This window comes from Lactuca sativa, chromosome 8 (genome assembly GCF_002870075.4).
Source record: "Lactuca sativa cultivar Salinas chromosome 8, Lsat_Salinas_v11, whole genome shotgun sequence".
Taxonomy (NCBI): Eukaryota; Viridiplantae; Streptophyta; class Magnoliopsida; order Asterales; family Asteraceae; genus Lactuca; species Lactuca sativa.
The window spans coordinates 167,735,558-167,751,347 of record NC_056630.2 but is presented as its reverse complement, the minus strand read 5'-3'; the positions used below and the strand labels follow the sequence as shown (position 1 = coordinate 167,751,347).

The 15,790-nt window shown below is 34.4% G+C and overlaps 1 protein-coding gene and 1 pseudogene across 1 annotated transcript; one reads left to right on the top strand and one right to left on the bottom strand.

The window, feature by feature from the left end:
- Positions 1–5,792: 5,792 nt before the first annotated feature.
- On the bottom strand, positions 5,793–6,587 carry LOC111917549 (uncharacterized). The gene has a single exon (XM_023913224.1). The coding sequence runs from the start codon at positions 6,585–6,587 to the stop codon at positions 5,793–5,795; it is 795 nt and encodes a 264-aa protein (XP_023768992.1).
- A 7,747-nt stretch (positions 6,588–14,334) lies between these two features.
- On the top strand, positions 14,335–15,320 carry LOC111917548 (heat shock cognate 70 kDa protein 1-like; annotated as a pseudogene).
- The last annotated feature ends 470 nt before the right edge of the window (positions 15,321–15,790 follow it).

Genomic DNA, 15,790 nt, shown 5'->3' with positions numbered 1-15,790 from the left:
ACTCAAGGTAACGTATAGAGAGAAGACTCACCTCGCGTGTCTCGGTAACTCGTAAAGCTCTCAACCACTAGTGCTCGATCTCCCGAGCTATCGTCCTCCTACAACACAAGTGTATTTCTACTTAATACTACTTGACTCTGGCTGACTAATACCACGAAGTCAAACCAGTCAACACTGGTCAACGGTCAACGGTCAACCCAACTCACCGAGTCTGGCATGGACTTGCCGAGTTCCTACGGGAACCTGATCCCTCTGAATCTTTTCCGACTCACCGAGTCACTCACCCGACTCGGTTACTCAACCCCTGGTTCGTAATCGACGAACAACTCGCACCAACTCGCCGAGTTTGGGAAATGGACTCGGCGAGTGCATTCCATGCACATCCCCAAACGACCTTCTGAGGTCAGATCCGTTTCACTAACTCCTAGATCCAGTCTCCTAAAGCTTATTGACCACGTAAAGTCCAAGTCTTGATGCTCATCAAGCATTGAATAGCTCATGAATGGTGTTTTAGCCTCAAATACATTGATCCCAAGCCAAAACATCCATGGATGCATATAAAGCTTTGGCAATGAGGTGCTCTGGACCTCTATGGGTCCAGATCCAGGACCTTAACTCGCTATGGGACCATGAGGACACTAGATCTAGCCACAAATGGGTCCAAAAGCCCTAAATCTACATGAACATCACAACAACAGAGAATGATTCGAGATTGTACCTCATATGTGATGTTCTGGACCTCAAATCTTCAAGAATCCACCCCTCTCTTGCTTCCTCTTGGATAGATCTCCTCTTTCCTTGCTAGACAACAACTCCAAGATCAATAATGGCTCCTTCCCTCACTTGAATCACTCAAACGATCTAGGGTTTCACTCTGGGGGCTGATGAGTGCAAATGACGGCCATATGGCCCTTTAAATACGCCTCAAACCCGAGAAATTAGGGTTTTATTAAACAACATGGACTCGCCGAGTCCACTCTTGGACTCGTCGAGTCCGGACGCGAACCCGCGTCCAAATCTGCGAACGTACTCGGCGAGTCTAGGCTCCAACTCGCCGAGTCCCCTCACCAATTACCAAAATAAATAAATAAATAATACCTGGGAATCCGGGCTGTTACACATAAACTTATATTCGTTCAACAATTTATCTTTTAACAACTTTCTATCATCGATTTGAAAGACCATAACTCACTCATTTTTTTTGCCAAACTATGTGATGTTTTTTTCTTGATATTAGAATTTTGAGTTAGCTTTCTGACCCATTTGATCTCACTGTAAAATTCAAGGATTTGTACTTCAAAAAAGTGGTTAGAAGACACGTACATCAGTAGCCATGGCTGTTGTGATTGTTGGTCTTATAAAAATTATTTTGAGGGAGTTAGACTTCTCCAAAAATCATGAAATTTTGTCAAAAATCTATTAACTCAATATATTAAGAGTGGTTAAAATCTCTTGACCAGAAAACTTTTTTAACATATTTAAAAAAATGTTATGTTTTAAAGTGGGTGCAAAGTGGGTGCAATTTTAGGACATCAACCTTTAAAAAAACTATTATGGGAAACCTTGAGCAAAGTTCCTATTTAAAAATATTTCTGCAAGCTTATTTTAAGTTTGGGAAAATGCTACTGTAGCACAAGCATGTTTTTCGTTTGGTCCGATTTGATCAACTATATTAATTTTTTGCACAATTGACATTAACATTTTACTATAGATGTCAATTACACCATTGTGACCCCTTTTAGAAGGTTACCCGGTTTCTTATCCTACCTGTCATCCGACATGTACGGTAAACTAATGGGAAGCTGCCACGTTTTTTCCACGTTGACTCTACGTCAACTCCCACCTTATACAAAAAACATAACACCCGTATATGGAACACCCCTACCTTATTTCTTTCCATTATCATGTAAGCTTCTCTCGACCAAAGAACCAAAGCAATGTCTCGATCATAGATCTCTTCTTCCAGAAACCCTCCCATCCAGATCGGTAACTTTAGGGAGTTAGATTAGTTGAAGACTTGTGGGTGTGAGAAGCCGGCTAAGGAACGGACGAGTTGGAAACATCACAACCCAGGAAGGCGGTTTTGGAACTATAGCAACAGTTTGGTAAGTTCTCATGGTCGCAATTTCTAGTCATGTTCAAAATCATACGAATTGTAGCATTTATAATGTTTAGATAAGCATAAGAAAACCCTAATCGTGTAATGTCGTTGATTATTGTGAAAATGTTGAAAGTAATGATTTGTTTGTGGGATGTCATACGATTTGAAAATGGTGTATATTTTCGTGTATATCTCAGACATCATTTAAAAGCTGTGATTACTTCTTGTGGAAAGATGATGAGCTGCCTGAGGGGTACTAAAAGAACCTTATCAGGACATTAAATCAACAGGTAGATTCAAAAGAGAACTCTGTTGAACTGATCAGCCTTAGGAAGAAGGTTGTGGAGTTGGAGTTTCTGCTTTCAAAGGAAAAGTCAGTTGTTGACAAGCTTGAGAAGAAGGTAACAAAGGAGAAACAAGTTATGATGATGCTTAACAACAAATTGGAAGCTTCCATGCATCAAAATTTCATGTTCATAGTTCTGGTTGTGATGATTCTGTTGGTTGTTGCACTTTGGTGCTTTAAGTAGAAATGAATATTGTAGGATGTTTTGGTATATGTAGCTGTCTTTTGGTGTTTATGTACTACTTTTGGAAACTGCATAGACCCATGTTCGTTGTAGATCCCGACATTTAGCAGCTTATTTTGGAAACTGCAAGACCCATATGTATGGGTAATTTTGTAATTGTTACCTAATCTAACGACAACTTCATTAGTGGATAAAGTATTTGTTTTTTTTATGTGTGGACCACTATCTTTTGTCAACTGTGGACCATATTGATCATTAAAGTATACATAGTCTATTTTGGAAAATGTTTATATCAAACACATTGTCTACTTTAGTCATTAAAGTATATACATATAGAACCATATTGGTTATTATCAGCCATGCAACATATAGCTTGACATTTTTCAAAAAATAGCAATAAGCTTTCATATTTTGTAATAGTGCATAAAATACTTCCATTAAATACCAAAAATGCCCATAGTAATAGGCGGTTTTGTAATTGTATGTTACTGCATAGATTGTACTAGTGGAAAACATAACAACTTCATAACATCAAATTATCACAACATAACACAAATAAAAACATAAAACATATTGTAACGCCCGTAGATCCGGGCTAGTCAATTTACAGGCAATAAGTGTCGAAAATGACTTTTTGGCAAAATATTATTTAGAATAAATACTCTTAACCAAGTTGTAGTATATGTTACAAGGTTTCCGTACATATAAAGACCGCCGAAATCCGAGTTATAACGAATAAGTTATGACTCGTCGAAGTTTCGCGACGGAACCGACACAATACCGGGAAACATAAATAGTAAATTTACGATAGAGCGAGATTTAGCCTTAGCGATCTAAACGAAAGTCATAGAATACGTTAAACCGAAAGTGTCCATAAAAAGAACGCCCAAATCTGACTTTGTATGAGGAATTTATGATTTTTCGAAGTTTCGGATTAACAGTGTACAGCTCGAAATTCGAATATTAGATCAAGCGGTTTTCAGCCGACACAACCTAAACGAGAATCGAGGATCTCGTTATTAGTAGCATAACGATAAAAAGACAGATGAAAATGGACATCGGATGAAGAAGTTATGAGATTTTAACGGAGCAATCCTGTCCCGGCCTGTTAAAAATATAACTTTAAAAATAAAGTCAAAATTAGCCGACGAAGTCTAAACGAAAGTTGTAAAGTATGTCTCCACCTACGCGTGTATATAAATAACGTCAAAAATGGAGTTCGTATGAACGAGTTACAAATTATAATAGCATATCTACGTATTAAAATAAAGTATAAATCATATATACGTACACATATATATATACATATGTATATATCATTAGAAAGGTATCGACGATGCGGTCATTATAAGACTAATGTTGAGTTCTTTCAACATTAGTTTAGTACAAATATCATTAAATATATTTAAACTAGTATTATAAATGGGTGTTTAGTTGTTTATATGACTAAAAGGTCATTAAGTAATTATGGAGGTAGTTTTTGAAAATTTAATTAGTATAAATAAGAGCCTTGGGCTCTTATATTTCTTGCACCATTCTCTTGATTCAAGAGTCTTTCTCTCCTTATCCCCCGAGCATTTCGGTCCCTCGTGATTCTACTTCTCTTTCTGTAGTTTTAGTATAGTAAGGTGAGCGATGAAGCGCTGCACGAATCCTTCTTAGAAAGATTCAGCGACGAAGTTCTGCCCCTACAGAGTCCGACTCCTAGCTAAAATCCCCTTGTAAGTTTCGTCGAAGGAAATTATTTTAAAGTAAATGAAGCGCTGTCCGAGTACCGAGTCACCACCTTCTCAGGTGAGTGCATAGTTACTTTCATCTTACACATAGATATGAAGTATTTTATATAAACTACGTGCTATGTGTGCATATTATTTGAATACTTGCTGTCTATGCTGGATGAACATTTTTTTATACATGTTTTAAATGATTTGAACTGTATACGTATTTTAAATATACAAGTATGTTGGGTATGAGATGGGTAGATGAATTATGAGAGATAAAAGATGATGTGAGTAAACATTGGCAGCTATAGACTTAGTGCCTAACAAATAACATCGGCAGCTATGGACTTAGTGCCTATTGGACAAACACTGGTAGCTATGGACTTAGTACCTGTTAGGAATTGGTAGCTATGGACTTAGTACCTATTAGATAAACACTGGTAGCTATGGATTTAGTACCCAACAACTATGGAATTAGTGCTTTACGAACGAGCATTGGCAGCTATGGATTTAGTGCCAGTCCTATAACTCTGGAAGCAAAGGACTTCAGAATGAACGAATGCGGGATAGATGACTCTTAGGATAGATCCTTAAGAGTAAAGAAGATAATGGGGATGGGTAATTGGGTTGATTGTTTGATTGTTTAAACATAATAATTATATTATTGTGCGTTGAAAACCCTATGTACTCACCAGGTTTCCTAACCTGACCCATTCAGTTTATTTATATTACAGGTGTTGAGATGAAGTCACATTACACTAAGAGATTAAAGAGATGTAGATCACTAGTGTAAATAAATGTAAGTTCTGTTTATGCTTATATTTCTGTATTGACGATGACATCCCAAATGTTTTAAAACGAATTAAAAATAATTTTCTTTGGAAATGCTTTGATAACGTATTTATCATGTTTTACTGGGAACAAATTCCACAACATTTTTATTAAAAGAGATACTCTGATTTTTATAAAGCATAAACAAAATCGGTCTTTTCTGGCCGTGAAAATGGGGATGTCACACATATTATTCCTAATCTATAGGAAGTGGTTTCTCTTTTGAATTTCCTAGAGCATTATCATCCCCAACTCACTTGCCCAATTTAACATTTATGATTCTTTATGATTTTCTTTTCCTCATCCCCTTCAATATTTCAGAAATTGGCTTCACACAGATCCTCATTTTCACTTGAACTTGGGCACTATCACCAGCTTCATCAACTTGACCATTAACAACACCATCTTGAGTTGAAGTAACTTGCACATCAATTGGAGTGAGCTACACCTCCTTCTGTTCCTGACCTATTGAGCCACCTTCATTAACCTATAAATAATGTTTCATTAAACTCAAATTAACATTGTTTCATTGACAATTAACATTAACATTATACCAGTCCTCTTGTTTCATTGACATTTACTCCATTATTTCCATTATTGCTACATTCACTAACCGTCTATTTTTTTCTTCCTTGTGTTAACATCATTAGGTCCTTTTGTAGGGCAAGTGGCCTTGTTATGACCAGGCTCCTTGCAGATGCTACACTTGATTTTTTTTCCAACCTTAGATACCTTATGGCTAGTAAGTTTTTCAAGAGCACCCTTCTTCCTTTTAGTCACTGGCCTGCCAGGAATTCTTCTGCTAATAAGTGGCAAAGGTGGGATATAATTTGTTTGTGGCCACATGTCATTCCCATTCATGACTACTATTCTATATTTGTAACTTTTCATGTATGTGATGGTACTAAACATCACATCCACATATGCTTCCACATCCCTATTTAGGTATGAGATACATGTTGTAGAATGCACACATCCGTACCCATTCAATTTCCATAACCTACAAGAACATGTCCTTCTATCAAGGTCAACCTCAAATGCCTCAGTTGTTCCCCTTACTTGAAACTGGTTTAAGCCACTTGCTAACACCTCAAAATGTCTCATGTGCTTTTTAAGCTCATTTATCCTTTCCCTTATTTCTGGACAAATCTGATTACCCCATTGTTGTCCTCTCACCTTTATATTGTACAATCTTTCCATCATGTACAATCTCAATTCTTCTAACATTGTTATAATTGGCTTATTTATTGCATCTACAATTACAACATTAAAGCTCTTACACATGTCATTCTCAACTGAGTCATAACATCTACCTGGTTGGTAGTATGCCCTTGACCAAGTTTTTGGATCCTTGTCCATCAGGTACTTATGTGTCTCTGGGTTTAAAAGTTCCAATTTATTCATTGTAGCTTTAAATGTATTCTTAGTTGATGCTTTGGATGCTCTCTACAATAGTGTCTCATAGTAGGCCCTACTATATCTCTTAAGTAAATTCTGACAAATGTGTCTAGCACACTGTTTGTACTCTAAAAAGGCATCATCTTCTTCACAACTTCAATCAACCCTTGTAAAAAAAGAATTTTTTTTCTTGATGTTATAATATGAAATATAATGAATTAAACAATCAAATAATAAAAACACATACCTTATGTTGATCTGACATTAAAGAGTATCCATTACTTAAGTTCAAATGAAGATCATCAATAAGAAGATCTAAAAACCACTTCCAATTCTTATTGTTCTCAATAGACGTCACTGCCCATGCAATTGGAAAGATTTTGTCATTTTCATCCCTACCTATAGCACAAAGCAACCCCCCGTTACAAATCCCTTTCAAGAAACACCCATCAAATCCAATTATTTTTTTATATCCTTCCATCCAACCTTTTTTCATACCATCAAAACACACATAGAACTTGCTGAAATAGCTCTTCCTATCAGGCATATGATCCACCTCAAGTTTAATAGTGGAAACTAGATTTGTTCTCAGAATCTCTTGGCTATATGCCCAAAGTTTTGCATAGTGATCCTTAAGATTACCCTCTACTAGTTCTATTGCATATTTTTTTGGTCTTCTGCATTGCCCTATGCTAACAATCACACCAAACTTTTTGATCACTGCCAGTCTAAGTTTCCTCACACTCATTTTTTGCCTATGTAGAATTTTTATAGTATAATGGATCTCAATCCATGAATAACTAACCAATGAGCCTAACTTAAAATTCATAGCACAGTTATGCTCATCCTTCAAAGACTTAATTTGGAAACTAGCTTCACCACTCATCCAAAATGCCCATAGTCTAAATGTGCATGCACCTTTACAACACCTAACAAGAAGTCTCTGTCTGTCATTCTTTTCAAACCATAATTGGTACCCATTAGCCACTACGTAATTGCACAACATGCTTTTCAGTTGTTTTGGATCCTTAAATTTCATTCCAATTATGGGCTTTTGTTTTTTCTAGTGTAAACTCTCATTGAAATTGGAATGTATCTGTAGGTAATCATGCATTTCCATCCCATTATCATCATCTACAAAGTCATTTTCCTCATCATATAAACCCCATTCAACACATAATTGACTCAAGAAAGGATCATGGCCTGTTTTGTTCATACTGATAGCATCTTCATCATTTTCAACCTCCACATCCCTAAGATTATCTCCATTTTCAACACCATCAACACAAGAGTCATTATCATCACTTTCATTTTTTTCTTCATCAAACCACCACCAAGTTCATCACCATCATGGTCAACATAGACAGAAATTATGCCATTTGTGGCATATGCATCAAAAATAAAAGCAACATAATCTACATCATCTAAAATTGGTCGAATGCCATCACATAAAGCTTTTTCTACTTCATAGTAGTAAAGTTTTTTAATCTCCTCATGCATGAAATGTTCCAGGAAAGTGACACAATCAGAATAAGTCATAGAAGAAAAATCAACATTATTAAATGAGCTTTTCACTCCCCCAAGTAAGACAAAGGATTATGAGTAACTACACCTTGGAAATTAAGCTCCACCATCGCAAACAATCCAACATCAGGATTAGGTTGTCCCATTTATGCTACTAGCTTCATTTACAACTCAATCGACAACACTTATACCTCGATCGGACATAACTGTGAAAACCCTAACTGTTGACTCACCGTTTACTTCCACAGATGAAATTGAGGTTGATGGGAAGGAGACGAGTGCAGTGAGGGTCTATGTTAATATCTTTCATTAAAATGATGTGGACCAAATATACACATCGTTAACAATTTTAAGTTAAAATAAATGACATGTAGGATGAGAGACCGGGTAGCCTTCTAAAAGCGGTCACAATGGTGTAATTGACATCTACAATAAAATGTTAACGGTCAATTGTGCAAAAAAATAATATAGTTGGTCAAATCAGACCAAATGAAAAACATGCTTGTGCTAGAGTAGCATTTTCCCTTTTAAGTTTTACCCAAACAGTTGGAAGATACGAGATTACCTGCACTGCACTGAGTAAGAAGATGCGAATTGATAGATAGAGACGAGATACATATGAAGAAGAGGATATACGTACATTGAAGGTGCGTAACTGATTGTAGGGATATAACGACCCAATTTTCTTTTAAATATAAAACATAGTAAAGCGAGTCATTACCCTTTTAAAAATATAATCGAGGTTTTCAAAGACAAACATCCAATAATACTTATAAAATAATACTTCAAAATAAACATTAGCGGAAGCAAAAACATCACAGGTTCAAAAACATAACATTTATTTTTATAAAATTCTTCAAGAGAATGTCGTCTGCAGTCACACCGGTCTATTTCACTTATTAGTACTTGATGATCCTAAAAAATGTTAAATAACAACGGGTAAGCATAACACTTAGCGAACATACAGATTCCTCTACCATTATATAGATTAAGAAAACACATAACATAATCATAAAAGTTCCTAATACGTATTGTTGGCACCAACCATAAACTTGTTCATCCTTTCGAGAACTAATCCCCATACTCTCTAATAGGGAATAAGAGATAGAAGTGTAGCTTGCCTCAATAGAGGACAAACCATATTCTGCCTTACCTTGTTCACTCTACCTGATTAGGGTATCCGTGAACAAATACATGAAACAACTAACTCCTACATAATAGGAGAGTTAGTGTAGCTCACCACCTTGCACTTGGAACATAACTAACGGGAGCATGATGGATCCTTTCCTAGTTCCCTTCCAAGAACCTACACAATTATTATAACATTATTTATTTTCTACTTTGATGTATTACTCTTATAAAACTCATGTACATATTCCTTTATCTTCTTTATGATTTTTATGTTCTGTTCGGCACTTGTTTTTCTACCTTTCCACCCATTATTAAATTCTGATAAATTATATGATGAAATTTGTGACAGCACAAACCAGTCGGAGAAGATTGACCATTCTACCCCTCAAGGAGTTTATATCTACAAAAGTGATTCAAAGTTTGAAGAAACTAGACACACTAAGTTTTCCAGAAAACTAAGCCTCATGATTTTTAAGTACTCTGATTACCCTATACGAATTATAGAAGTTGAAGGGAAAAATTGGAAAGATTATCACAATAGCTTTTTATTCACTTTTGGTGTTCCATTAACGAATTAATGCTTAGGCTTCAAGATTAACATTTTTAATATAACTATTGGTCACTCATTAGGCTATTGATATGGATAATTCAACTTAACCTAATGGTCTTAATACTTGGCTTAATAGGAATTTGAAGTTATGTACATTACATAAAATGTTACCTTTTCCACATTTAAGAGTTAGGTTGGAAGGGTATTTTGGTAAACTCATATGTAATTTCAAATTTTAGATAATTTTTTTGATATTAAATTGATGTAATCCTAATTAAAAATGATTTTAGATATAAATGTAATTTTTATAGTTTTAGATCGATATACACATAAATTTAAAATTTATAATGATATTGAAGTAATATTTAATAGTTTAGAAGGATATAAATGAACTTGTATGTGCTATCTATCATTTCCATCAAACATCTTCTATCCATCGCCTTAGCCATGATAAACACCAATTCATAAGATGACAATGTCACGGTACTTTGTACTTTCCATGTGATAAAGTTTTCCTCAAGATAGCAAAACTTTCCACTTATGTTTTTAAACAACATGATATCACCGTGTAACTCACTATCCGACCAAATGACAAGTGCTTTGTCTTCATATTTCTCAAGTTTAAGTTTTGGATTCATAGGATAAATTGTCTACATATAAACCTGCATATTGAACTACCCCAAAATGTTCTTAGCAAGAACCATTTTTTATACTCATCATTCTTATTTCATAGCACTCAGTTATGCTCTTAAGCATAAAAATGTGATAGTTATGTTGGGGTTTAAGCACTATAACACTCCTATGGTGCACATGCAACCCTAGATACTTTGGATATATGTTTTTCTCTAATTATACATGCATTTTCAATTTTCCAAAGCATACATCCTAACTAGCATACAATAGAGGATATACAATGTAAAACTCATAGTTTGATGAATACCTCGTATGTAGTTTGAAGTTCTTGGCCTTAGAAAGCTTTAGCACCTCAAGTGTGATGCCTCAAATTGTTCAAAAACACCATGAACAAAGGAGGACTTTGAGAGAGAGTATGGAGCACACAAAATTGGTTATATGAACTCTTAGAACACTTGTGTCAACCGATTTTGGTTAAGGGGTAACATTTATATAGTGTAGGATTCCAAGAGTCATGGGTAAACCCTATTCCATACACTTGGGTTATTATCCATATCTCATGTGGGCTAAATCTTATGGATACTTATATAAAATTAGCCCATCATGGATCAATAGCCTACATAATATATATGTCTCTAATTTACATAATCAGTCCCTATTAATTTAATTAGTATCTTTTGCTCACTAAATTAATTCTAAATTAATTCTTGATCAATACTAGTTAAATAATATGATTTCACAATTAATATATTATACTAGTAATATATTAAGAAATCATATATAACCTCTTTCTCAAATATCCATCCAATCAGATTATTCTGGTGAAGGCAACCCAAATAGACCATGCTACTCTCGGGTCAAGCACATACCAATTATAGTTATGGGCTTAGACACCTAATCCAACAGTCTCCCACTTGGATAAGTCTAATAACTATTATCGCAAGTATAACTCCAAAATCTCGACTATCAATCGTAGCTCTTAAAAGCCGCTGTCGAACTCTAACCTAGTCAAATAACACATCCATTAGATAAGGGATCATATATTCCTCCATTATAGATATCGTATGAACTAAGACATAGATTATAATCATTATATCTGTTCATGTGTTGTTTCCCGATTTCCGATTTATGACGACCGACTATTTGAACAAATCAGATCAGTCCAGGCTTAGCCAAGCACTTAGGGTGTCATCACTAAATCATCGAGGGGCTCACAAATATCACTTTTATCCCACATTGGGTAAAAGCAGTGGATAAACTTCGACTCAAATGGTTGCTTGTACTTACTCATCAACTCACACACAACAATATGTTTTATAACACCAAGTTACTGGTGCGTTTACATATGTCAATGTGCAACCAACTTGTAAAGTACAACTCACATGTCTTGGTTTCAAGAATATAAGATATTATCGTCTCACAATCACTCGTGATAAAATCCATGAAGTGATTCAGATGAGCGTGGGTTTAATCCAATACTCGAATCTTATTCCAGAAGTACTCATGAACACTGCAACAAAATTGTGTTATGTCTAAAGCACTTTAGACAATCTACTATGGATTCATGACAGTCTTGCCTGAATACCTACTCCCAAAGTATGATAGACTGTGGATAATTTGAATAACCTAGTTACTCGGGAAGTCAAAACATGCAAAGTGAAACACAAGAATAATCGAATCCAATATGGTCTTAAAATTAAACTTTTGAATATAAATAAAACACCTTTTATTTAATCACCATATTGATTACATATTATTCATTATATAATGTTTCGATTTATCAACTAAATACTTGAATTAAAATAATAGTTATCCCATGCTCCAAGCATGCACACTATGTTTATCTATGGTCCTTACTATGTGAAATAAATCATTTGTAAATATTTCCAATGACACTCATTTCACAATTCCAAATCCTTATCGTAAGTGTAAGAATACCAAGTCCTTGCCACTTAATGTAATATGTTAGATTCTAAGCTTATATGTAGTGATCCTTTTGTAATGACTATGCACACCAGTCACAGTGACTTTGCCAATTACAAAACTTTCCATTGGATATTGTTAGAAAACAATTCCATAGATACGAAGTCTCATATTCAAAGTACATTCCTTTGAATATCCTTCTTGCATAAAAGTTTCTAACTTACTCATTGATTCTTGATATCCAACTCCCATTATGGAAACTTTTCCATAATTGCCATATGACTATCTATTCTTAATAGAATCCTATCTATTCAGAATTACATCAATATAATTAATAAGGAACTTAACAAGTTCCATTCCTCTTAACTTCTAACTTCTAACTTCCAACTATCATCTTTTCTCCTGAAGTACAACCTAGGATATTTGGCATTAAAAATATATACGTAAGATAAAATATCTCATGAGCTACATGAGTTTTAGACCATAAAACATTTTCAATCATTTACATGAAAAGTCATTTCATACATAACGTAACATATCATATCAAAAGTATCATTTCTTATCTAGTTATTTCATTAGATACTTTTCCATTTTCATTTCATTTCCATTTCCATTTTTCGTTTCAATGTCAAAGGTGGAAAGAACAAATCAATCCACCAATGTATCAAGCTTCCAGGATATCTACTTTGCAAAGGGGAGGTGCCGCCCAATTGATTCCTCTACACCTCTTATGAGGAATCATGGTCTAGAAAATTTTCAATTCATCTTTACTTCTTTTCTTTATATCATTGACATATAACTTTAACCACTTCCATAACTTGTTGTCTTCTCCAAGCATCCAGGCATGTATATTTTCATAACTCACATTAATATCCATTGAGTCTTCTATACGCCTGCGTCCTTCGCTGCACAATGTTTTAGGTGTTTCCTTTTGTTTTCAACTTTCTTCTACATTTTTATTAGTTGTGAAACGCACTGCAATTTAATCATGCGATCTTGTGATCTTTTCAGGTGTTTCCTTTTGTTTTTAACTAGTGATATAATTCTGTGATCTAATGCTTCAGGATTGAACGTTGACATTGACATCTTATAGTGTTGACAGAGCCCCCATACATAACAGAGGTTAAATGTAGAATCCCTTCTTAAGAATTTATTACCTTGAAAACACGAATCTTGAAAAAAAGATATTACCCTATTGAGTTTTGACAATGAAACTTTAAATTGTGTACTTTACTGGTTTCCTACTCTTGCTATCGGTAGAGATTTAGTAATGATATGGCCGAAAGCTTTCTATGCTTTTTAAGTAAACTGAAAACGTGTTGTTACCGGGTATAATTGTAAATTTTTAACTTTCTTTTCTTTTCCTTTCATCTTCTAACTTTTCTTTCCTTTATTAAACTTGGGAACACATAGTTAGAGTCATATAGGATAAAACAAGGTGTCTGAAAAGGTGTTCCTCTAAGGGTTTGGGGGTTTAAACCTTGTCATTGGCAAACAGAGCGCTTTAGAAGTAGAATTAGGGGTGTGTATGAAGTTGTTTGGTTCAGTTTTTTGCCAAACTGAACTATAACCATTATAAGTGGTTAATGAATTTTAGTAGCCATTGAGTATTAGTTAACGGTTTTTGTCAGTTAATACTTATAATTAATAGTTAATATTAGTTAACCACAATGATAGAAAATAAATAAAAATAAAAAAAATATTTTTCTATAAAAGTGAAAAACATAAAGTACATTGTTATAAAAACGAATGACTCAGCGTTTGTAAATATCTTAATGTGATTATAAGATTAGGTATCCCATTTAATTCCAAATAATTACCCATTAAATTTTCAAAATTCCTAATAAAATTACATACCATATATTTAATATTATACTTTATTAAAAATATTTAATAATATTATTGGTTTGGTGCGGTTTTTTAATGGTTCGGTATTCTGGATGAAATCTCATAACTAAACCATGTGTATTTGGTTAATCAAAAATTGCGGTAATGGTTAGTTGGGAAGGTGGAGCACCAGCAATCGTCGGCATCGACTTGGGCACGACATACTCTTGTGTTGCAGTATGGAAACATGATCGAATCGAGATCATTTCCAATGACCAAGGCAACCGAACAACACCATCTTGTGTTGCTTTCACTGATTCTCAATGTCTCATTGGTGATGGTGCCAAGAATCAAATTGCAAGGAACCCTACTAATACTATATTCAGTAAGTTTCAATTTTCTATATCTGATTTAATAAGTCTATGTTTTTTCACACACTTTTATGGCATGGTTGATAATGTTAAGTTATGGAATTTCAGATACAAAGTGGTTGATCGGAAGGAGGTTTAGTGTTATCATGGTGCAGGAATATAGAAAGCTATTGCCATTTAGAGCCATAGAAGGGATTAGAGACATGCCAAAAGTTGTTGTTACTCACAAGGGTCATGAACAACAATACTATGCGGAGGAAATTTCATCAATGGTACCAGCCAAGATGAAAGAGATTACAGAGGCATATACCGGTAGGCGGTAGCACTGTGAAAAATGTTGCCATCACTGTCCCGACTTATTTCAATGATTCTCAGCATCAAGCAACCAAGGATGTTGCTTCTATTACTGGCCAAAATGTCACACTCATTATCAACGAGCCAATAGCAGCTGCAATTTCTTATGGTGTAGACAATAGGTTTTATGGAAAGAAAAATTTACTTATCTTTGATCTTCGTGGTGACACTTTTGATGTCTCTCTTCTCACCATTGATGAGGTGAAGGCTGTTGCGGGTGATGCACATTTGGGAGGTGAGGATTTTGATAACTGAATAGTAAATTATTGTGTCGATGATTTTAAGAAGAAATGGAATAAGGATTTGAACGTTGCTTGTGAGAAAGTAAAGAGAATTCTTTCATACGATACTCAAGTTTCAATAGAATTAGAAGTGTTGCGGGATGGTATTGACTTTTTTTATGAAAATTACTCTTGCCAAATTTGAGGACCTTAAGATGAGTTTCTTAACACAGTGTATCCTTCCTTTAATATTCTAGCTTTTGTATGGAATAAAAATGAATTTGAAAACACGTTATATTTTCAGGGCCAATTCCATAAAGCTCCCTTATATTTTATCTATCTATTTTAAAATACAAAAAAAAATCAATTAAATCCTAACACTGAAGTTACCTTCAAAAAGTAATACTTTAAAATCCATTCATACGGTGATATAAATATTGTCAATCATTATTAACACCATATTATAATAGTAATCTCACTTAACTTTAATAGTAAATTACACGAATAGTCTTGTGGTTTTGGATAACTTATATGTTTGATCTCTAATTCTTTTTTCTTTTTAACTCGGTCAGTCACCATATTTTTAATTCTTTTTTCTTTTTAACTCGGACAGTCACCATTTATGTTTTTATTGCATCTTTGATTAATATCATACTTAAAAAATATTATTTTACC

What these genes read in the sequence shown, in the direction of transcription:
- LOC111917549 (XM_023913224.1), bottom strand. Translation starts at nt 6,587, where the DNA reads ATGAATAAATTGGAACTTTTAAACCCAGAGACACATAAGTACCTGATG.